This window comes from Camarhynchus parvulus, chromosome 2 (genome assembly GCF_901933205.1).
Source record: "Camarhynchus parvulus chromosome 2, STF_HiC, whole genome shotgun sequence".
Taxonomy (NCBI): Eukaryota; Metazoa; Chordata; class Aves; order Passeriformes; family Thraupidae; genus Camarhynchus; species Camarhynchus parvulus.
The window spans coordinates 58810760-58835464 of record NC_044572.1 but is presented as its reverse complement, the minus strand read 5'-3'; the positions used below and the strand labels follow the sequence as shown (position 1 = coordinate 58835464).

The 24705-nt window shown below is 38.9% G+C and overlaps 1 protein-coding gene across 2 annotated transcripts in view; it reads left to right on the top strand.

Moving 5' to 3' along the window:
- SALL3 (spalt like transcription factor 3) overlaps positions 1-6385 on the top strand; it is a 24616-nt gene extending 18231 nt beyond the window's left edge. For both annotated transcript variants that reach the window (XM_030970672.1, XM_030970666.1), the window contains exons 2-4: positions 1-1016; positions 1233-1573; positions 2562-6385. The exon at positions 1-1016 is cut by the window's left edge. In XM_030970672.1, coding sequence (XP_030826532.1) covers positions 1-1016; positions 1233-1573; positions 2562-2993 — 1789 coding nt within the window. In that variant the 3' untranslated portion in view covers positions 2994-6385. The remainder of the gene's footprint in view (positions 1017-1232; positions 1574-2561) is intronic.
- Positions 6386-24705: the final 18320 nt, after the last annotated feature.

Genomic DNA, 24705 nt, shown 5'->3' with positions numbered 1-24705 from the left:
CCAGTTTAAGGCAAAGTTTCCATTTGGTGGTCTGCTAGACTCTATGCAAACATCAGAAACCTCAAAACTACAACAGCTAGTGGAGAACATTGATAAGAAGATGACAGATCCGAATCAATGTGTCATTTGTCACCGTGTGCTTAGTTGTCAGAGCGCTCTCAAGATGCATTACAGAACACATACTGGAGAAAGACCATTTAAATGCAAAATTTGTGGACGTGCCTTTACTACAAAAGGCAATCTAAAAACACATTTTGGAGTTCATCGAGCAAAGCCACCACTTAGAGTACAGCACTCGTGTCCCATTTGTCAGAAGAAATTTACAAACGCGGTTGTTCTTCAGCAGCACATTCGTATGCATATGGGTGGTCAAATTCCGAACACGCCACTACCAGAGGGCTTCCAGGATGCCATGGACTCCGAGCTTTCCTATGATGAGAAGAATGTTGACACACTGAGCAACTTCGATGATGACATTGATGAAAATTCTATGGAAGAGGACCCGGAACTAAAGGACACGGCAAGTGATTCATCCAAACCCCTTATCTCTTACTCTGGGTCATGTCCTTCTTCACCACCTTCTGTGATCTCCAGTATTGCTGCTTTGGAGAATCAAATGAAAATGATTGATTCTGTCATGAACTGTCAGCAGCTGACCAATTTAAAATCCATAGAAAATGGATCAGGGGAAAGTGACCATTTGAGCAATGACTCCTCATCAGCCGTTGGTGATCTTGAAAGCCAGAGTGCAGGCAGCCCTGCAATGTCAGAGTCTTCTTCCTCCATGCAAGCTTTGTCTCCTGTGAATAGCAATAGTGAAAGTTTCAGATCAAAGTCCCCCGGTCTCAGTAACCAAGAAGAGCCACAAGAAATACAATTAAAGACAGAAAAACCAGACAGTCCACCACCCACAACTGAAAATGGAGGCGCATTAGACCTGACATCCACCAACCCGGGAAGACCGGTCATCAAAGAGGAGGCTCCTTTTAGTCTGCTGTTCCTGAACAGAGAACGTGGTAAGTTTAAAAGTACTGTTTGTAATATCTGTGGCAAGCCTTTTGCTTGTAAGAGTGCATTGGAAATTCACTACCGCAGCCATACTAAAGAACGTCCATTTGTTTGTACAGTCTGCAGTCGTGGGTGTTCCACTATGGGTAATTTAAAACAGCACTTACTGACGCACAAATTAAAAGAGCTGCCTTCTCAGTTATTTGAACCCAACTTTACTCTAGGTCCCAGCCAAAGTACTCCTAGCCTGGTCACCAGTACAGCACCTACCATGATCAAAATGGAAGTGAATGGTCACAGCAAGCCGATCTCTTTGGGTGAGGTTCCCTCGCTTCCAGCTGGAATCCAGGTTCCTGCTGCACCACAGACAGTGATGAGTCCGGGGATCACCCCTATGCTGGCACCCCCCCCTCGCCGGACTCCCAAGCAGCACAACTGTCAGTCGTGCGGGAAGACCTTCTCCTCAGCAAGTGCACTGCAGATACACGAGCGCACCCATACCGGTGAAAAACCGTTTGGTTGCACAATCTGTGGTAGAGCTTTTACCACAAAGGGGAATCTTAAGGTAAGAGGCCACATGAAACTGTAAAGGCTTGGGGAGGGGGGTGTTAAAGAGCACTGCTCTTGAATTCAGCAAGTTTAGGTGCTAAGTATTTATCCCAAAGATAGGTGAGAAGGGAGCTTCAAGGAAATGCTTGCTGTACAGAGGTGGTCGTTATGCTTTCACTGTGTAGAAGATAAGGACTGGAAAGTGGCTGTGCAATGATGCAAACTTTAAAACTGGTTCCAACTGTACACGTAGGCATGTTGTAGTTCTGACTGATGTGATGGCACACCCAGTCAGCTGGTGGACATGTTCTGAGAGTTCTTATGGACCATCAATGCAAAATAACCTTGCTATAAACCAGGAACACAGGGCTTGCTCAGCTCCTTGGGTGCCTCCCCAAATTCTGTTTTCTATTCCACTTTGCAGCCATTGCAGAGCAGAAAGCTGTTTCTCACAGATTTACAATGGGTTACTACAGGACTGGTCGCTCCTATTCCTGCCGTTTGGTTAACCATCAGGACTCAGCCTGGAGAAGACATTTTAAATGCCCTTTTAAAAAATACTAAATTTAGCAAATTAATCAGTGCTTCTGTGATGAGATAAAACATGAAAACAATGAGGATGAAAAAAGGAAAAGGGAAAAACCACTCATCTCCTAATATGAGTAATGCCCTTGGTAATCTTCAGCATGTGAGGACTTCCAGCTTGCATGTGAAATTGTCTAACCCAAGAGGGTATTTACCCTTAAATCTTGCGGCGCTCTTTGTTTTCACTGAGAAGAAGCAAATGCACATTGAAAAACTACCATGGATCTGGGTTTTCTTTGTGTAGGCTGTCTGGAACTTAGAACTGTGTCCTTACTGAAATTATTTTTTTTTTATAAATGTGAATTAAAGGGCATTTTTTTAAAAAAGCAAGCACTACTCTAAGTAACAGCATTTCAGGCTAGACACCTCACCAGAATGTGCTAACTTGGGGGTGCTTCTCTTCCCTATTCGCTCTGCAGGTTCACATGGGGACTCACATGTGGAATAACGCCCCTGCACGCCGTGGCCGACGCCTCTCCGTGGAAAACCCCATGGCTTTGCTTGGTGGCGACGCTCTCAAGTTCTCCGAGATGTTCCAGAAGGATTTGGCAGCTCGGGCCATGAATGTTGACCCCAATTTTTGGAACCAATATGCTGCAGCTATCACTAACGGACTTGCTATGAAGAACAATGAGATTTCTGTCATACAGAACGGTGGCATTCCTCAGCTCCCAGTAAGTCTAGGCGGAGGCGCCATCCCGCCTCTAAGTAACCTTACCGGTGGCATGGACAAAGCTCGCACGGGCAGCAGCCCTCCCATTGTCAGTCTGGACAAAGCAAGTTCTGAGACGGGAGCCAGTCGTCCATTCACAAGATTTATTGAGGATAATAAAGAGATTGGCATAAATTAAAAGCATTCATTCCGAATAACTGTTGGACCTCTACTCGACACAACACTTGTCCTGTCCCATGTACAGCTTTTGAAGCTAAGCATTAGTTTCCTGACCTAAATGCATAGGTTCCCTTTAAAATTTTACCCATAGCAGAAATACATAACTTTTTGTGGCTGCTGAAAAGTTGTCTTGCAAGATCTGCATGGTACTTCTTTCAACAGTGAGTTTGACTGTTACTGAGAACTTTGAAACCTTTTAATTTAACAGAAAACAAACAAACCAGTTATGGGATAACTTCATTAGAAACAGAAAGAGGCTAGTCTACATTCACTTTGCTTCTTACAAAACTTACTATCACCTGAGAAAGGGGGGCTTCATTATGGCATTCTGTCACACTTATTTGCTGGTTTTTGTTCAAATTAGTTAGCAACTTGGACTATGTTTTTAGGAATCTTAATCTTAAATAAGTGATTTAGTACCCCAATGCTGTGTATTATTACAGTATCCTTGTCTGTAGTATTTATAATGTTAAGATTATGCGGGTAACAGACAATATACTAGCCCCAAACTTAAATGAAGCTTTTGTACTGCAAAATACATCTGGCTATGTGATTTTTCTTTTTTCTTTTTCCTTTTTTTTTTTTTTTAAGCAAGTTTTGTTTTACTATGAATAAGTGGTTTCTTTCAATGCAGGCAAAATTGTGAAGTTTTATTGGGAAAGATAGCATGCTTTTCATGTGCAAGTACCTGTCAGTAACAAACCTTTTTTTATTTAAATATTTGTAGCTGCTATGTGGACAGTTGTTCTATTAAATGAAAAAAAAATGTAGTGTGGATTTTAGCTCAATGATTGGAAAACAAGTTACAGACAAACCTTAGCACCATAAATTATTCACAACATTATAAACAGTCGTGAGGAAGTACTCCGTGTTATCAAAGCTGCACAATAAAAAGGTAATGTTTGTATAATGTGGTTGCAAACTCTTAATTTATACTATTGCACTTTTAGTATTTTGTATTAGGGAGGTTTGTCTATAATTTGAAACTGACAAAGATATCAACTATTTTATAAATAGTACTTTGACTTAAGGAGTAAGGAGGAGGACCCTGTTGCAGTTTCTTGTTTTGTTTTAAGCTCAAACAATGAGAGATCTCTATCAACTTAGCAGAAAATTGCAGAGAACTGTCAGATCCTTAGGAAATATGGGGACTGCTGTTTCTTAAATGGAAATTATTCATTTAACTTTTCTACGACGCCCACTTAAAAGCGTGACCACCCCTGACAGAATTCTGATACATTTATCTTAGGAGTGTGGTATTAATTCAAGTCTAGGATAGAGGAAGGAGAATATTATGTAGGTTTAATTTTCCTGTAATCTGTTCTGTCTCTTCCACACATAACCATAAGAAAGATGCTGACTGCCTAACAATAGTGGGAACAAAAGAATTTTGGGCAGCGTGAGCAGTAGTAACACACAAATGCTCCATATTTATTTCCAACTGTCTGATTATCTTTTCAGATTGCTCCAAAGCACAATGTATTCTGATTAATCAAATATAATTTTACGTTGATTGCATTGTTGGAATTATGCTGAGTAAACAAAGGGATTGGTTCCACTCATAAGTTAAGCGGGGAATGCTGAGGAGACTGGGGCTTAATCAAAACTTGAACAGAAAATGTTTTGTGTACTACCTCATTTTTGTGTGTTACAAGCATGGTGGAGTTGACACTCTGAACTTCTGTCCAGCAGAATTGCTTGAGGGACATTATGGGTAGCTGGGTAACAGCGCAAGGAGTTTCATGCCCCTGAAGAACGAATCAGACAGTGAGGTCTTCTCAGTTAAGACTGAAATATAGGACAATCTTTCTTATAAAACAGAAATCATTACTGTAAGAGGATGGACTATTTCTGCCATCACATAATGGGGTGAAAAGAGGTTCAAAGACTTATTAGCTGTTCGTTTCTATTAGAAATGAACAATGAACTCTACAGCTCCATTTTCTACAATGATGAGATAGAGACATATAGATATAAATATATATCTATATCTGAGCAAAATTATATATCTGTAACACCTCTACAATATAACATAATTTTTTGCCACAGTGTGTGGGTGGTTAGGAGTGTTTCCAAGCATTAAAGAAAACTGAGGTGGCTTAATGTTGCTGTATTTCAGCAATTGAATGTTTTTATTTATCTGTGTAATTTTTGGTGTGACTTTTTTTTGTTAGTATTTGGTACCATGTAGTGTTATCTCTATTCCCTAAAGGATGTGTATAATTAAAAAAAAGAAAAAAAATAAAAAAGAAGGAAAAATAGAGAAGAAAAAATGAAAAAGGAAAAAGAGAAAAAATATGTATAGTGTTGTAAATAAGATGGTTGATGATGGTACAGTAAGACTGACCCCATTTTGTATTCAGGGTTAGGCCATTCCTCTCTGCATGGTGAAGAGAGACACTATTTTTATACTGTGATACCATGTAGGGCTAGGAGCCTCCCTGAAACAGCTGGGAATTGTTACCTAGATCCAATATTTTTTATTATTAAATCTTGTTGGCTTGACACATCTACTGATTGAAATGGATGTCTTAGTCTAGGTTACTATTTTTGTCATATGGAATTGAATAAAATGCAGGATGTAATATTATTTCTGAATTGCGTTCCTTGATTACTCTAATAACAGAACAAGATATGAGACTAAGGTCACTTGTGGTAGATTGGTGTCAATGACTTCTAATCATTGCATCTGGAAATCAGAGTAAGGTCGACACCGTATATTCAAATGTTTTTCTAATTTATATTAACAGTGCAAAGGGATAGAATTATTAAAATAACTTTTCCAATGAAAATAAATTTTAAGAGCATTTATCCCAAGGCAGTAGAACTAAAAATGACACCAAAAAGAAAATTTTGGAGGGGGGAAACAGATTTTGGAATGACTACTGTTTCAAACTGACTGCTTTCTGAACATTTATCCTGTACTCTCTAATGAAAAAGCCTCCTTTTCAGGTTGTTTAAACATCTGCCTAATATTCATGATACACCTCATGATAAAATTTGTGAACAAATTTATCAGGAGCAGTTCAAATTCTAAAATACAAAAAGGAAAAAAATTGACAGCTCGCATCCATTCATTCCAAATGACATAACCTATATGTTTAAACCCATGGTTTTGTTTTGTCTTTTTTTCCAATATCCTCAATTATCAAAGCATGTCTAACTTTAACCAAATTATTTTTTCACATTGATTTAAATAAAAGTATTTACATTCTTAAGGTTAGGCATGTGGTTACGTATCTCCTGCAAAAAAGCTGTATGTTTGAGTAAACTCCAAGCTGTTATATTCCGATGGTGAATGCCTGCTGCATTTAAAACCGACAAAAGATAAATAAAAGAGAAAAATCTGTATTAATAATTTTTCAGTGGCCTTGTTATGCAGATACTGTGTTTTATAAGACGAACCCAAAGAAGGTATGAGTTTCCTCAGGTGACTCAACAACAATGATAGATTTGTGCTTTTCTTCCTCCATGCACGTCCCTGAGTCTTGCTGAGAGAAAACATGATATGCAAAAGAGAAGAAAAGCAAAGGAGAGCTGATAGCTATGGTTCTGTTCAAAACACAAGAGGAAAATTACCTGCTTTCCCCTCCTCCCCCCCAAAAAAGGATGAAAGCAGAATGGTATCTATTTTTAAATATGTATGGGTTATTTTTTTTATCATACGAAGACATTAAATAATAAAATATGCTACACAGATTAAAATGGCCAAAGTCTGCTGAATTACAGATGTTTAAAAGGATAGCCATGTAGAAACTCTATATATGATCAGAAAAACTGCCTGTTATGATTTTTAAAGGGGAACGTTCCAGAAAAGTTTTCAAAGTTTTCACTTCCATTTTTCCTATGAGTTATTATACAGCATTTATTAAATGATTGAAATAACTTAATTTTTACCCAATTATTATTTTTTTTAATTTTGTGTCTATTAGCCGTCAATATATTACCTGTTCCTTAACCTGTTTTTTCCTTTCTCTTTTGGCAAAAGCTTTGTTTTTTCTAAAGCTGCATTTGTGCTGTTTTTCTGTTGCCTTTGATTTACTTCTCTGCATGTACTCTGTCATTTGGAAGATACTGTGGTTTATTTTTTCCCTTTTTCTCTAATTCTGCAGAGGTCAAAAGAGCTGCCTGTTTTTTACGTCTATGTGTAACACTAGCATAATGAGTGATGAAGTCTTCAGTGATGTGATCAGGTATGTGCATAGCTCACAGGATTTGCTGGCAAACATGCCACTCACACTCCTTCCTGCAGATGAAGGCATGAAGCTCGTTAGTGCTGCTGGTAGAGGGCAGCCACAGAAGGACAGGAGGATGGAAGTCCTGATCCTGACTCCACTCTGCCTGCTTTTACACCACTGAAGCTCCACAGCCTTTAGTGGGCATACTCCAGGTTTATTCTGGTGCAAGAGGGACTGCTTCCACGTTCAAATGTCTTGCTTTTCTTTGTGCATCTTCAAAACAATGGCTAGCTATACAGTATTTTAAAGTATGTCTAAGCAAAAGCATTATGGACTTTATTTTTAAAAAGATGGAAAAGAGAATAAATATATTTTAGTACATTCCACAGGACTATCCCAGTTTTAAAGGAGGTCCTGAAAGCTGAATCTAAAAAAATATGTGGCTGTGCCCCTTAATATATAACTTGATGCCATCATACGACCGTTCACATAAACGAGTATTCACATAAATGAGTAAAAGAAACTGTAATTTTTATGCATATAAGTAAAAGAATGGGAGACTCTTGCTACAGCTCTGCTACACAAGGTATGCACTCACAGGTAAATGCCTTCCCTTTGCAGATATGAAAGGTACCAATAGACTTATGAAAAGAAAAATACTTGTTTGTGCATGTCATAGGACCAATGCATAGTACCTTATTTTTTCAAAGGGAGAATGTCTCGATCAATTGACAAAGTGACAAATATGAAAGCCAACAGCTTTGGGCTGTGCCACTGACATTTTTAAGGATGTGGGCAAGTTCTTTATTAGACTAATATTTTGCTTAAGAACAACATACTTCTGGGGCCTCTGGGAATCAGGAACTCAGGCCTCTAGGAATCCCCTTGCAGCATCAGCCAGCACCTTGTAGTATTGGGATGAGTTTTCCCATCAGTAAGATGGGGTAACACTTTCATACCTACCTCACAGGGGTGTTGTGAGGAATAGTTTTGCGTTCGTATAGTGTTTCAAAGATGGAAAATGCTTGGTATTATCACTGAGTTTAGAGACTTTACAGTACATGTACTATTATTTATTATTTGTACTCCAATAGCACCTATGAGCTCCAGTCAGGACTGAGAGGCCTTATCCTAAATGTTGTACACTCACTTAGTTGGGACTGATACAAAATTTTACTCAGTAACGTTTTTCAATGGAGATATTTCATTATCAAATGCCTATTTGATTACTATAGGGTTTAGTTCAATTATTTGGGTATTTAAATTGATTATCAGTTTTAGGCTATTGGCAGAGAATTATCTGGTATCACATTTTGTTTTGAGCGTATATTGATTTTCAGAAAAAAGTGCACCAATTTTCTATGGATATTCTACAATCAAATCTTGCCATCAGTGGAATTCTACTGTACTTTTTGCTATTAAAGATAAACATTAAAATACATGTGTTTGTATACATTATTATACACCAATATATAATATATATACCTTAAAACATGTATGTTTTAAATTTCTTTAGCTACTTAGATTAATTTCAAGCTGTATGTGGCCTATTTTGCTCAAGAATTGCCCATTTCAGATGCAACTTAGACATCGTTAAATGGTGTTGGCTCTCAACAAAAGACATATTGTTGCTATCATATTTATGAAGGCTTGTAAGGAACGTGTCTCTAAGTCTCAAATGTATTAAAAACCCTTCAGTAAGTCATAGAAGTCTACTTAGATTATGTTGAAATAAACTACTACATCAGAATAAGATCACTGTATATAAGTATGTTAAAATTAATAAATAATTCCAAAGGTAATGCTTGCTATCATTTGGATGTTGAACAGAAAGTCATTTGTTTCCCAGACTGGCAAACTATAGTTAATATGTTTTTACAGGTATCTGATTTACAAGACTGTGTTAAGCAACCTCTTTAGCATCTGGTCATGTGCTAAATATATTGGCTTAATTAATTCTATTGATAATCTTGGCTTTTTTATTTGATTTTAAGGAAAGTTTTTGGTTCAGTTTTGATTGAATTGTCATCAGTGATGTTAATCTCACTGATTTCACTCAGGCTCATCATAGAGTAAACATATGAGAAAGAGTGGGTGAATCTAGTCTAAAGAATGTCTCTTTCTTTTCCTTCTGGGTATTACTGACATCTCTCCATCACCCCATTCCATGCTGGTCACCAGCAAACACACCATAGGTTGTCTTCCTTGTGTATTCATTAGCACTCGTGGCTCAGCCAATTTTGTTGGACACTTGGCACTCGCTCTGCTACAATGCACTCTTCAGATGGGACCCATAGATACACTAACATCAATATCATATTTAAGACAGGTTGCTGGTGGAGTAAGTGAACACCTCTGCTGGAAGTTGCATGTCATTATCTGTTGTGTGTGGCAGATAAAATGGGCACATAAAAAGGATGTGGTCATCAGGAGGTTTCTGTCACTTTAGACTCTCAATAATGTGCTTGATATAGGAGTATTGGTTTGGGTTTTGCTTTTTTAAACAATTGTTGTAAGAACAGTTATGAAAAGATACCTTAAAAAGGTGAATATACATTTTCAGGTAGGAGTTTTGCAGGCAGAATTTGATTGGGACCTCCTTTTTTTCTGCCCATTTTCTATTAAATTACTCTTCCCAACATAATCTTCTAGATAACTTCACAGTCAAGAGTTTAGTCCTTCACCTAGGTTTTAGTGCCACTATTCTGTTCCAAACAGGCTTACTAAAACCAAAGGGCTTTATACTAAGACATTAGTTAATGCATCTAATAGGTAATAGAATCTATTTCCCTGTGCACTTTTGAAATTTTCTAAAAAGAAAATTCAGTTAAATCTTCAAAGAGTTTTTCATGTATCTTGTGCCACTGAATGTGATATCTATTCCAATATTTGGCAACAGTCTGGGCCACTCTGCAGTACTTTCCCTTAGACTGGGTTGCCCAGTTCTCCACAGTTTGCCCTAAGTAATGCAATGACACGTGCCAACCAGTATTAGTCATTAAATGGATTTTTTTCAATGTGTTATCAAAGTAAATTACTACAATAGCTGCAATTCCAGCCTCACAGAAGGCAGAGTAAATGAGCCTGGTGGTCTCTGCAGCCTACATAATCCCTCTTCTCCAAGCCCTACTATCTTTATGAAGTGTTTCCTCTGTGATAATGTGTCTTCTGATTCTTTTCAGCAAAGTAGCGCTACATTCATTTCTTTGGTCTCATTGTCTTTCTGTACATGACCATGTTCTTCACATGTTTTCTTTTAAGGTAGTGTTGTATTTGACCAGTACACACATCTGTCATTTTATCATGTTGAGATTAATTTCTTTTTTGATTTTGGGCCCAGGCCGTATTGTCCCCACTTGTATCTCCATCTAATAACAATTAATTGCTTTGCTGGGACTATGAGTTGGAGATACTCCATAATGAAGCAAAATTCAGCACTCTGAAACTTTGAAGAATTTTTAAATATTTGTCCAGCTAGGATTACTGCACACCCACATGTTGAAGACTTGAGTTTATCAACTTCAGCTCTTGGGCCTGTTATACATACAACTAGTTCCACTCTTAGTTCCTTTGTGTCTGGAAACTCTTTCAGGCTGACCTTGATTTTACATACTTTTTAAAATAGCAGTACATTACTTCTCCCAAAAACCTGTATCAAAAACCCAGTCATTTAGTGGCTAATATTTTCTATGCAACAAAAAAATTGTAAGAAGAAGTAATGAAATTTTGCTATTATTTCAATGGAACAACTCACATATAATGCTGAGATGGAAGTAAAGCTCAGATAAAGGCTCAGTAAAGGCTACAATAAGTAGCCTTTATTCACAAATATCTTTATAAGTAGCTTTACTTGTATATCCCTACTGCTAAATTGAAGAAAAGGAGATCACATGAAAGACAGCATGATTAGCAACCAACATAGAGATCATGGTAATAGCAGTGTTAAGCACAAGCATGGGCACAGTACCAGAATGAAACACAATAGAAAACACAAGAATTTAAGATACTAGCTTTAAAAAATATACATCATAAGGAAACAGAAAACAGAACCACACCTCTATGCAATTAACAATTGTGAGCTTTATTTTTTTACAAGGATTGGCTTACCTGAAGTCAAGAGCATCTGAGGGAAGCCAAGCAGCATGTTCCTGGGTTCAGCTTCTTGTTAGGCTCAGGAGACACTTTTTCAAGTTCAGTTGTAAAGGCTGGGGAGCTCCTGAAACCAGAAATGTCCTCAAGTCCATGTTAGTGCATATGAATGTTGCAAGCAGATTTTCAGCTTACCCCTACTCCACAGTCTTAGAAAAAAACTGAATATATTGTTACTTCTAAAGCTTACCATAGGGCTCCAAAAGAGGATTGAAAATGACCCTTAGCACATCCTGATAAGTGAAGCTATAAAAGGACTCATCTTTCTTCTGGGCACAGATATTCTAATTTCAACATAATCACTCCTGATTTGCCAACTGGTATGGGCAAAACCAAAAGGCTGTAGTGACTGTGTCATCCCTTTTTCATCAGAGCAAGACACTTCTCTCTTTTCTTAAACCAAAAATTTTTCAGTGCACTTTTTGTGGTATAAATCACAGTATACTCTGGAACAAGCATGGGATAATCAAAGTATATCTATACTTCTGTTCCTGCCCTAGAGGGCACCTGTCCTAGCAGAAGCTGCATCCAAAAAATTTCAAACTCTTTCACTCTCTTGGAAGAGGACAGTTACATCCAAAGGGAATATTGAGACTGGCCCTTGCCCCCCAGATTCCTCTTGGATATTGAATGGGAGTCTATCTGCTAGCCTGTGTCAAAGCTTCCTGTGAATATGTTGCAGTCTGGTAGGGCAATTCCTGGCTGCCTGTCCTGGTCCTGGTCAGCTCAAGGAGATCATTAAAGCCTATGAGGACAAACATTTCTTTCCTGAGACGCAAAATGTGCTTTTAGGGGGAGTCATCTTCTATTCTACTTTTATTTAGCTGTACTTTTGAAGTAACTGGAATAGCCTCTATCAAGCCACGCTGTTCAGCATCTTTCTCTCTTGCCATGAGGGATTTGACTCATGGTATGTGATTTCATAGGTCACATCTCATGCTCCTGGGAAGCCGGGCTTCTTCCACCCAGCTCTAATGTGCAAAAACTGAATCGCTCCTGGTAGGTTTTCCGATTCAGTGAAGCTGCCAGGGCATCTTTTAGCACCTGTTTATTCATTATTTTATCTAGGCATATTATCTAGCCCACTCTTATTCCAGCATAAGAATGTTATTCATAGTTATTCAGGAATAATATTTCCTGAATACTTGTGTAGACAGAATAGTCCCTTAAGTAATGAGTTCAATTAGGCTAAGATACACTATGCAGCAATTCAATAACAAAAGTCCTGGGAGGTAGAGGGAGGAGAGGCTTGCCAATTGCTTACACACAGTATGCTGGATGACAACTAAAGACTCCGTGCTGTGGCATATTTGGCACATGCTGGCCTTCAGTTATGCCTAGCAACTCCCAAGGTTTGAGCAGTTCCTTACTAAGGTTTTAATCAAGGAAAAAAGTAGCATGGTGTGCAAATTAGTAAGACAACAGGCTCCATTTGAAATCTCTTTGGGGATGTTCATTCTTACAGAATACCAGCATCCAAGAAAATCAATTTATCTTCCATTTTTTCCTAAAAAAATGTCAATAGACAATTTAATTTAGCAATTCATTACCCTGAGCACACGGTATTGGATTCAGAACTGTAAATTTAAAAAACACTCTCAAAACTTGAAATGCACAAAATTTGACAGATTTGAATTAAGAATTACAATGGATTCAGCATTTGGTCTGCATTTCTCATTTCCATTATTAAAACATTTAAATATTTATTCTAAAAAGATCAGTTAGCTGCATTTTAACTGGGCTAAACATTCTACCATGTACTTGAAAAAAACATACCTTCACTATATATACTTTTGAGAGAATAATACATTGCAAAACTGCTTAATCTTCCTTGGCTCTGCTTGTAGTCTAGTGAGATTACTCTTCCCAGTTTCCATTTCAAGTTCCTTTTGAGGAGCCTGCCCTGTAAAATGTTGCTCATTTTTAGAGAAAATTCCTGCAAGATTTAAAACCTACTTCTAGTCACTATAATGACTATTCAAATGAAAACAACACCCAGAACCTAGCAACACTACATGAAAATAATATGGAATTAAAGGATCCTTATGCCAATACCTCTGAGTCATTTTTTTCAAGCTCCTGGTTTTGTGATAGCAATGGGATTCTGCCTGCCAGAGCATTAAGCATTCTTCTCCATCTTCTGAGGAGGTGACTGCCAGTCAAACCTCTTGACTGCTGCTGGGGTTAAGTCTTCAGAGGCTTGAGATATCGATAGAGATTTCTTAGCATTGATTTTTATGGATAATGCTAAAATGTAAAGTTTCACTCAAATGCTTCAAACGAATAACATTATTACAGCAGTCAAGCCACAGAAGCAAAGGAAAACTCGGGGTAATTAAATAAGAGCCAAAAGCAGATTTCAGCTGCTGAAGTCATGCCACAGTTTTAGAATCTGTGCTGATGGGCCATTCATGGTTTACAAAGGTTAGAACTTGCCCACTGGGTTAGGATTTTTGAGCCATATCTGATTGCTCATTGACCCAGTAAAAGCAAGACCCTAACAGGGTATTGGAAAACAGAAAAAAAGCCCCTGTTTCTCCACTACAAGTCAGAGATTTGACTGTTCTCCTGAGCACTTAAAGTTGATGTACTATAGTTTTCATGATTAGAGCATTACACTAGAGCTGAAACTCTGCCAGGGATTTCAATATGGATTTTTGTGCTTTGTTTTTAACTCATTTATATGCCAGTTCATTAACTTGAGGTAAGCTTTTCTCAGCTTGTATTTGACTTCTACTATCATTATTCTTATAATTGGCTTCTGTCCGCGCTATTTTGTGCACTGGCAAGTTGTACTGTTCTGTTCAAAGGATGTATTACTCAATAACTAGTTGTAATGTAACTGAAAGCATTCAGAGAAATCACAAATACCCATCACATTGCTGCTTTTATTTGTTAAGATGTCAGATACTGTACTCCTTTAAATTCTTACCTTTGGCTGAAAGGGGTAGATTTGTCTCAATTTTTTTCTTTCCATGTACACCTATAGGAAGGGCACAGCCACTAAAATGACCATGTACTTGGTAGCTGATTCTCTGTTCTAAAACCAAACTCTCACTAGTTTGTGCGTGAAGTTTGTGTTTCCCTCAGAGTGATATAACCACATTATAGAGTCCTCCATTAGTTCTTTTGTGGTTTATATGTAGGAACTGGAACAACAGGTTTTTTCTTCTCAGAATGATGCAGAGATTTTAGTCACTTATTAAAGTGTTGCTACCAAAATGACCAGAAATGGTTGGTTTGAGCTGCAACAAAAGCTGGAGGCAATAACTGGCATAAAGTGGTGCAGGCAGCCTTACTACAGCACAGAAATAACCAAGCAGGAGACAAGAAATTTGCTTGGGGGAAGAGAGGGAGGAAGGAAGGAAGGAAGGGGCGGAAGGAAGGAAGGGGCGGAAGGAAGGGGCGAAGGAAGGAAGGAAGGAAGGAAGGGGCGAAGGAAGGGGCGGAAGGAAGGGGCGGAAGGAAGGGGCGGAAGGAAGGAAGGAAGGAAGGAAGGAAGGAAGGAAGGAAGGAAGGAAGGAAGGAAGGAAGGAAGGAAGGAAGGAAGGAAGGAAGGAAGGAAGGAAGGAAGGAAGGAAGGAAGGAAGGAAGGAAGGAAGGAAGGAAGGAAGGAAGGAAGGAAGGAAGGAAGGAAGGAAGGAAGGAAGGAAGGAAGGAAGGAAGGAAGGAAGGAAGGAAGGAAGGAAGGAAGGAAGGAAGGAAGGAAGGAAGGAAGGAAGGAAGGAAGGAAGGAAGGAAGGAAGGGGCGGAAGGAAGGAAGGAAGGAAGGAAGGAAGGAAGGAAGGAAGGAAGGAAGGAAGGAAGGAAGGAAGGAAGGAAGGAAGGAAGGAAGGAAGGAAGGAAGGAAGGAAGGAAGGAAGGAAGGAAGGAAGGAAGGAAGGAAGGAAGGAAGGAAGGAAGGAAGGAAGGAAGGAAGAAAGGAAGGAAGGAAGGAAGGAAGGAAGGAAGGAAGGAAGGAAGGAAGGAAGGAAGGAAGGAAGGAAGGAAGGAAGGAAGGAAGGAAGGAAGGAAGGAAGGAAGGAAGGAAGGAAGGAAGGAAGGAAGGAAGGAAGGAAGGAAGGAAGGAAGGAAGGAAGGAAGGAAGGAAGGAAGGAAGGAAGGAAGGAAGGAAGGAAGGAAGGAAGGAAGGAAGGAAGGAAGGAAGGAAGGAAGGAAGGAAGGGAGGAAGGAAGGAAGGCGAAGGAAGGGGCGAAGGAAGGGGCGGAAGGAAGGGGCGGAAGGAAGGGGCGGAAGGAAGGGGCGGAAGGAAGGGGCGGAAGGAAGGGGAAGGAAGGAAGGGGAAGGAAGGAAGGAAGGAAGGAAGGAAGGAAGGAAGGAAGGAAGGAAGGAAGGAAGGAAGGAAGGAAGGAAGGAAGGAAGGAAGGGGCGGAAGGAAGGGGCGGAAGGAAGGGGCGGAAGGAAGGGGCGAAGGAAGGAAGGAAGGAAGGAAGGAAGGAAGGAAGGAAGGAAGGAAGGAAGGAAGGAAGGAAGGAAGGAAGGAAGGAAGGAAGGAAGGAAGGAAGGAAGGAAGGAAGGAAGGAAGGAAGGAAGGAAGGAAGGAAGGAAGGAAGGAAGGAAGGAAGGAAGGAAGGAAGGAAGGAAGGAAGGAAGGAAGGAAGGAAGGAAGGAAGGAAGGAAGGAAGGAAGGAAGGAAGGAAGGAAGGAAGGAAGGAAGGAGAAGAGTGACAGAGCTAACTGAACTGCTGTGTGTTTAGCAAAAAATCTCTGTGTACAATGTCTTCAAAGAATACAAGACAAAGGTAATACACAGTGCATATATATTTTGTGCAGACTGCAGGCTTTTCATTAACTATTTGATTTTGCTTATATGCTTTCAGACAAACCTTATCTATAATTTATTCCTTGTCTTCAGTATTTCACACTCCGAAAATTAGTAATTTTTAATTATCAGTTCTGGTTTTGCTTCAACATCAAACTTTAAAGCTCTAATTGCTCCATCGACTGCTATAAATGTTGTCTTGTTGCAAGTTACAGTAGTACAGTAACAAATTCCACAGGCCCATTCTGAATATAGAAAATGTACCTCAGCTAAATAAAGCTCTTATCTAGGATCATCACCAGGACTTCAGGACTCATTGCCTGTGTTTTGATACCATAAAATTGGCCTTTCAGCCCTACTGGAGGCTCAACTGTTGCTGTTTATGGATGTGCTGTAATTTGGCTTTATTTTCTTTGAAGAAGCTGGGTTGTCTTACTGAAGAAAATTTTTGAAACACTGTTGAACAGATTCAGGGAGAGGATGGGCAGACCACTGGAGTCCAGCAGAGCCATTGCAGATCTGCTCAGTTTGTATCTTTCAGAGATCAAAAGGCTGAATGAAAGGCTTGGAATCAGACAGCCATGCCTGAAGGGTGATGGAAAAAATATCATAGGGGTGCGGGAAAATCAGCAGACTTTTCTGTTTCTCAATTAGTGAACTGGGATGATGGTCACACCTGAAATGCTGTTGTAGGCAGGGAATTGAATGTAACACAGGCGATTTTGCCCTATCTAGCTCCTCTAATGGGATTATTCTATTTAAATTTTGTGATTCAAATAAAAGCTTTTATTCGAATAAAAATTAGCTTTCCTGAGCTGGGGTGGGGAAGAGGAGGAAGCGGGTCTGCACCAAAGCTGTAGCTGAAACAGAGCCTCACGATTTTGTATGTTCAACCTGGCAGATTCCTTAGGCCACCACCAGCTCTAATAAATGTTCTCTTCCCTCATCCCATTCAGCCAGCGTACAAACACAGCCAGAACCTTCTTCTGAACTGTTCTGAGTTTCTGCAGTTCCAAGTATCTGCACATGCAGAGTAAGAAGATGATGGGGAAGGCTTGCATCTGCCCTGGAGAGCAGGGTGGTAAAGGAGATTTGGGGTAGTGAAGCAAATGGTAAGGAATAACTATCCCCATTAGCTCCTTAGCTATCCTTAACTATCCCCATTAGCTGGCATGGCCAGTGCTTGGACAGGAGGTGAAGGCATTTCTTCCAACACACAGCTCATTGCAGTTAACTGCCTCCAGGCTGATTTCTGACTTTCTGAAATTGTTTGAAACTAATCAGGAACTATCACTGATGGAGAGCAAGGCTTTTCACTCCGATAGATCTTTTCCCCAAGCAGAATGGACTGTAACTGAGCTCGTAGTTGCATTTGCTTTTATATGGCAGCAAACACAATTTAAAATAGCGATCACATACATAGCTGAGAAGGGAGAAGCTCATACATGTCACTTCTAAGTCTCTCTGGATTAGTTTCTTTGGAGGCATGATTCACATTGCTGTTACTCCCTGCTGGATGAAGTAGTGGGAATTTTAAAAAGTTTGCAATTGGATTAAATGAAAATATTCATTCTGGACAGAACGAATGGATTTACTTATGGGCATTGGTCAACCCTGTTCTTGCACATGTGCAATCATATTTTGTACCTGTATTCAAATCACAATGATAGATTTTTTAAAATGTATTTAAAGAAAGAGCAAATAACTGTTTAACTACCCCATTTCTGAAGCACCTGTATTCTCTACAATGATGGCCTGTGTTTTCCTATGCCACTAACATCTGAATTCACCTGTCTGGGTTTTGCTTTCTTCTGTATCCCTTGCTTATGCCACTTTCAGGATCTGCCTATCTAATGCTACCGAGCTCCTGAATATGTGCACATTTTCAACTCTCCTCCCCCACGCTTTTTTCCCCCTTTAGTTACTTCCACGACTTGTGAGCCATTATAACTCCACTTCTGCTGGTTTAATTAAATTTACCTATGGAAAACAAAGACATGAGATCTGGCAGTCAGGGAGCTCAGGGACTCAAGGTGGTCTGTTACTGAATAAAGTGATGCTTGAGAGGTGCTATTCTTTATGCATCATTGTGATCATCAGATAAGGAAGAATCATATGACACATTGCAAGAATGCTTTGAGGAAAGTGAAATTCTAATCCTTTCCCAACATAATCATAATGATGTAAATGTATCTCTCTATGTGGTGAAAAATTGATTTTTCCTTCCTGTTAACAGCTGTACAATTTCTGTTCTGCACACATTTTTCTTCAAAACTGCCTGGTTCCCTCTGAGTACATTGTTGTTCTTTCCCTCATCCCTTCCTTAAACTCATTCATTTTTTATTTATTTTATTTGCCATCCTGACCCTTGGTAAGGTTAAAATGATTATTCAGCAGTTGTGCGCTGTTGAATTACCTGTCTTTTGTTCCATGGTCTATTTTGTTGTTAGTGTATTCCATAGACGCCTTTGACTCAATTATCGCTGATATTGTTACTCAAGATGAATTCCCAAACTGTATAAAGATGACATTGGCCTATTCTATTCTTAAAAGACTAATTCTTTTGACAGAAATCCAGGAAACTTCAATCTGTGAATGAATAAGGTAAAAAGGACAGAGCAATGATGTGATACTTTTTATCGCACTGACATTGTAACTTGATTCTATTATAACTTCTCTTAGGAATCTGATATCCTAGTCCAATATAAAGTATGGCAGCCTTTATTTTATGTAACAAAAATCTAGCTTGTTCATGTACACTGCTGGACCTTTGCTGTCAGAATGTGGTCAAAGGAGTGCAAAAGGCTGTGCTCTGTTCTCAGAAATAACTTGTGTGCTTAGAAACATAAGGAGTCCCAGAGATGTCCCACGATATGAGGAAATTTTACTGATTTACTATCTTGATAGAGGAGGGGGCAAACTATTGTGCTGCTGAGTTCTCACGGGAAGGCAGGAGGGCTGAAATAGGTGTCTCACAAAGTCACTGGACTTTTGCAGCTCTTGAACTGCAGTAAAGCCTAAGGTTTGCTTTAGAGGCACAGTGAAAGGTTTCGACATACATTTGGACATGTGTGCTTGGATCCAAAATGCCAAGAGCAGCACCCATCAGGACCTCAGAGGAGGTGATCGCCCATAAGTACCACCTGCTTAAAGCACTGAATGCACTCTAATAATTTAACACTATAAAGGTAAAGCACATGAAAATTAGGTAAAAGAAGGATTTTTCCATTTAGTCTCCAATCTCATTGTGGATTTAATACCATAATTTTAATGCTAATGAGAATGTAATAGTTTAAGCCCACCTCTCACTTTTCTCCTGCTTTTCTGGCATTCCACTCCTCAACCTCCCCTTAGATATGATTCTTGCCTATTCTATGTTTACCTGCCACATCTCTCCCTAATCCCTGTCTGCCAACTCACATCTCCCTAAGCTCTGACATTATATTCAAACTTCACACCTGCTCTTATTCTGGAATATTCCCTTGGCTCCACTCGCACTAGTCCAGGAGAAGTCAGTTCCTTAGACCAAGATCCATTCCAGTTGCAGAGCTTCCCACTGGATCTTCTGAGCGAACTAGTTATGCCTTTAGCCTGATTAGGTGGCTCGGATAGGACTTAGATACATGGCATGGAGGAGATTATTCAAAAAGGAGGATTAGACAGGTAATAGCTAAATTGGCAGGGAAGCTAATCCTATGCATGTGCAAGAGGGACAATTAGCTGTCAAGGGACTTTTCTCTCCCTCATCTGGGTGGCTGCTGGGATAGGATAGGTGGAGAGGTGGAAGCAAGGCAAGGTGGGTATGTGGAAACAAATGGAGTTTAGGTGTAGCTCCAACATTTCTGAGTCCCACTGTGGGCCTTCACAGCGCTCCTAAAATAAGAGTGAGCCTAACCATTGAGAGAAGAATACAGATCCTGGACTAAGAGCCATCAGACAACTTTCAGGATTCAAAAAATAGATTTGTATGTAACATAGATATGTGTCCATATGACCTTACAAGGATACTTTATGTCTGTACAGCTGCTCATCTGTCTGAAACAATTTTACTGGGCTACTCTAAAATAGCTATTTCCATAGCATGTGCAAAACCAGCCAGGGATGTTCTCTCTTCTCTTCTCTTCTCTTCTCTCCTCTCCTCTCCTCTCCTCTCCTCTCCTCTCCTCTCCTCCTCTCCTCTCCTCCTCCTCTCCTCTTCCTCTCCTCCTCCCTCCTCTCCTCTCCTCTCCTCTCCTCTCCTCTCCTCTCCTCTCCTCTCCTCTCCTCTCCTCTCCCTCTCCTCTCCTCTCCTCTCCTCTCCTCCTCTCCTCTCCTCTCCTCTCCTCTCCTCTTCTCTTCTCCAGCAGTAGAGATGGTAATGATATCATTAATATAGAAAAATTTCATGTTTGGTCATAGGTACCTTAATCAATGATTTTCAGTTGGGCTAGAACATTGAGACTTGTGTTTGCCAAAAGGATCATAGTCTTCCCTTTTTACTTGTTGTTTTTGTTTTTGTTTAGGTTGGTTGGTTTGTTTGTTTGTTTTAAAGAATTTTCACTTCTCTGTCTTTGACCATAGCCTCTATTTATTTAGTGTGACTTCTTTACCAGCTGTTCTGGCAGGGTGCTGATCAGTGCAGATTTTATTTGTCTAATACTCTTCATTTGTAGTTTTAGGAATTAACATGATTTGGTTCTCATCATTCCATATTGATCTTAGTCCTCTTTTTCTCATCTTATTTTTTCCCTTCAAAGGATGAAGTGTCTTTCGTTTTGCAATATTCTCTGCATTATTCAATCCTACTTACCTTCAAATATTCTTAAACTACCACACAAAATCATATTTGTTATTTTTTTTGTCTTTGGCTATTAACTAACTTGCAAGTGCAGATGTCTTAGGTATCAGCTGTGGTATTTTCTTTTTATTGGCAATTCTTTTTGCTTTTCATATAGCTGACCATTTTACATAAGCAGAGAAGAGCTAAGAAACCTGAGATTTAACTCTAAATTTTTCATTTATTCTAACTGAAACAATATGTGCAGTTTTAATTTACACATTTCCATATAAGAAGATTTCAGGGATCCAGAAAAAATAATGTTTTAATAATTTCTTTATATTTTTTATTATTATTCATTTCAGGGCAACTGATCTAATTCAGAATATTTTAACATTTCAGCTGGCTTGAAATTAAGTTTCTCTTTCCAAATTCATTCCCCACGTCAAAACTTCACCTTTAACTTGCAAGGTCTTGCACAGTTTGACTATACGCAGACTCGGTGAGATAATCAGTGGCACTGTGAATGCAATAATGAAGTGGGATATGTTTATGCACTGTTTACAGCACTAAATGGTGCTATTTGCAGTTAAACTGGGGTTTTGACTTTTTAATACCTGGAAGAAGGACCAAAACCAAGATCTTCAGAGAGAGACAGAGATTCATGATCCAGACACATACTCATAAGTTGGTACGGAGCTGCCTCAGCCAAAAGATACATGACTAAAGTCCATTAAAGTAACATTACTTTCCATGCATTTGAGCTTAAAGATATAATTGCTTCAAAAAGTATAATCGAGCTCACTTACAAGAAAGCCAGCAAGGGGTAGGATCCTGTGTTAAGCTAGGCTGTCATCTCAGAACTCTGGGCTTCTTGGTTTACACTATGGAAAATGGCTCAGTATCTCTCTTTCCACTTACTTGTGGCCTTACTTTTGTGTTGTCTTCAAGGGAAGTCAACAACTTGATAAATCATCAGAACTTTTCCTATATAACCTTTCCTTGTGTCCTAATCAGATTGAATTCTCTTTAAACTGTGACAGAACTGCAAACTGGAGTGAGATCCTTGCATAAAGATAGTTTTTAAAATGTAAACATGATGGTTTCAAATTTAAAATATGTGCCAAATGAAGCACATTAGGTTGCACTCCTTATGAGTCTCATTTACTTCTTTGCAATTTTTTCTAAATTACAAGGTCTTTGCTCATTCAAGAAATAAATACATCTAATTATTGTGATGTTGAGAAAAGAGCTTCCATTTTTGAAGTTATCCTGACTGACAATAAAACAGCAGTTCTGCTCAGAGAAAATAGCCAAAAGCATTGTAATTATTCTGCTATTGCATTTTCTATGTGCTTGGTTTTGAACTGTAATTATTTACTTTGTTTTTAGACTTGCCTATATTTACCCATGGTCAGACTTTTCTGCTTTTGTTTGACTCACATTACATCTAAACATTACTGAAAATATAAACACAACTGTGCTTCAATTACTATTTACCTTCTTCCCTAATCAGGCTTTTTTCTTCCTTATTTTTGTGGCTATTATTGGCTCCTCTTTACCTACTCTAGACTGTTTCAGTATTTCCTCTTTGTCTCCATGCAGCCCTGTCTCACTCTTTTTTTGCTGTGTCCACTTCCACATAACTATGGGCTGCCAAACAGTCTTCCTTCATTTCCTCCTACTTTTGTCTTAGAGCCACTCGGCTGGGAAAATCACAGGAGCCCACCCATTGCCTGCAGAGAGAAGCAGGTCAGCTCTCTCCACTCTCCATGCTTTGATCCTGTATGAGAGGAAAGAAAGGAAAAAAGCTCCAATGAGTTCATTCTTTGTGTGTCTTCTGTGTCCTGCGTCCTCTGTCTGTCTCAGTTTTGCAGCCTCCCTCAAGTATGGCTTTGTTTGGGTCATTGAGAGAGGAAAAATACTGGTTTTAATGTATTCACACATTTCAGTGAGCCCATTACTCTTGGGGTGGGATGTTTTGGGATTTTTCCCTACTGTTTCTAAACCAGTATTTAAGTAATACAGTATGGGGAAATTTAGAGACTTTATTACTAATCAGAAAGCTTAAGGCATTCCCATCCACATGCAAAAACATGAAACTTGCATTCTTCTATCAAAAGCCAGAGATGCATCTATGCTGGTGCTGAACAAGTCAGCCCAAGGGAGGAAAAAATTAATCAATAAATTGTTCAAAACTGATTGAACTCCACAGGGTACAGGATTGAAATTAAAAATATTTTCTGATCTCCATACTCACTATACAGGAGATAAAGCAAGAAGGAAGAGCAGTTATGAAAGATAATAAAGCTTTGGGGGGAAAAAATTAATGAACTAATACACTTAAGACGCACATGAAGTATTGGGGTAGTTGGTATGCCTGAAAATGCTTAGGGCATAGCTGAGGGTTTAGACCCTGAAGGATTTTTTACAAGCTGGCTGAAAGAGTTATGGAAACAAGCCAATTTAGCTGCCCCAGTTGTGCTGGCATCTGTCAGGAGCCTTCTTGCTAAATAAACTTCTCCCTTCCTGTGTACTGTGCTAGTGGGTTGCGTTATTGTTTTTGTAATAAAGAGGCTCCTTAAAACATCAAGAATTGCTTCTAATCTGAATTACCAAAATTCTACTCTGGGAATATATATCCAGATTACACTATGTTACTTTTGAAGAGGAGACAGATGTTCATGGCTGTGAAACAGATCTTTCAATATATTGGTTTTCTCCTTGTGCAGTTCACTACTCAGCCAGACTTTGGGTACAAGGCAAGAGACATATGGACAGATTTTAACTCCTGATGAAGCAAGTATGTTTACATAGGATCATGGAAAGTGAGATTTCTGTATTTTCAGGAATGCAGAAATTAATAAATAAAAAAGACCCTCTTAGAATACTTCATGTTGGAGCAGCAAAATGTGGAATTAAAACATCCTATAACACAGTGATTATATTTCTTTATGTGAACCTTTATTTAATTCCTAAAGTAAGGTTCAGAGGAAAAATGCATACCATCGTTCCAGGATGAAAAGAAGGAAAAAAATACATTCTCTGGAAGTCACTTCTCATATCGTCATGTCATGGCTGAATTTTAGTTACCTAAGACAGACTTCAGCAAGTAAATTAAGAAGTAAGACTTCTTTAACCATATATTCTAATAATAATTGCTGTGCGCAGCCTTTCTTTTTCTTTTTTTCTTTTTTTTTTTTCTTTTTTTCTTTTTTTCTTTTTTTCTTTTTTTTTTTTTTTTTTTTTTTTTTTTTTTTTTTTTTTTTTAATTGGATATGCTTATGTGCACATGGAAATACATATGTAGTGACTACAGGCTTGACTACACAATTGACGACAGGCTTTTTACACAAGATTATGATATTTATATTAGGGATATGGAAACCTTCTGAGGTACCTGCCAAAGGAATTAGCACAGGGACAAGGCCAGTCATCTTTACTCTTTTATTTCGTAGAGTGTCTCCTCAATCTTGTAGTGCAGTTTAGTAATGAGGAGTAACTGACTGCTAGGATTTACACTATAATGATATTATGATAATTGTATCATGTCACCTCTTATTCATGTGCCTCATAAACAGACCTAATCTCTTCCCATGTGGAATTATTTCCTGGCATCTGATCACTTGCCTGTAAGTCCTTGAAGTTTATTGTATTTTTGCCCTGTTTTGTGAGAAGTGCTGACAGACAGTAAGCAGGATCAAAACTGAAGGGCAGTTATTAATTTGTAGGATCATATGATAAATGCCTTCTAGAAAGTATCTTCTATTCCATCTCTTAATACTTCCTAAAACACTGTGGTTTTGTTTGAGGTGGTTTTATGTTC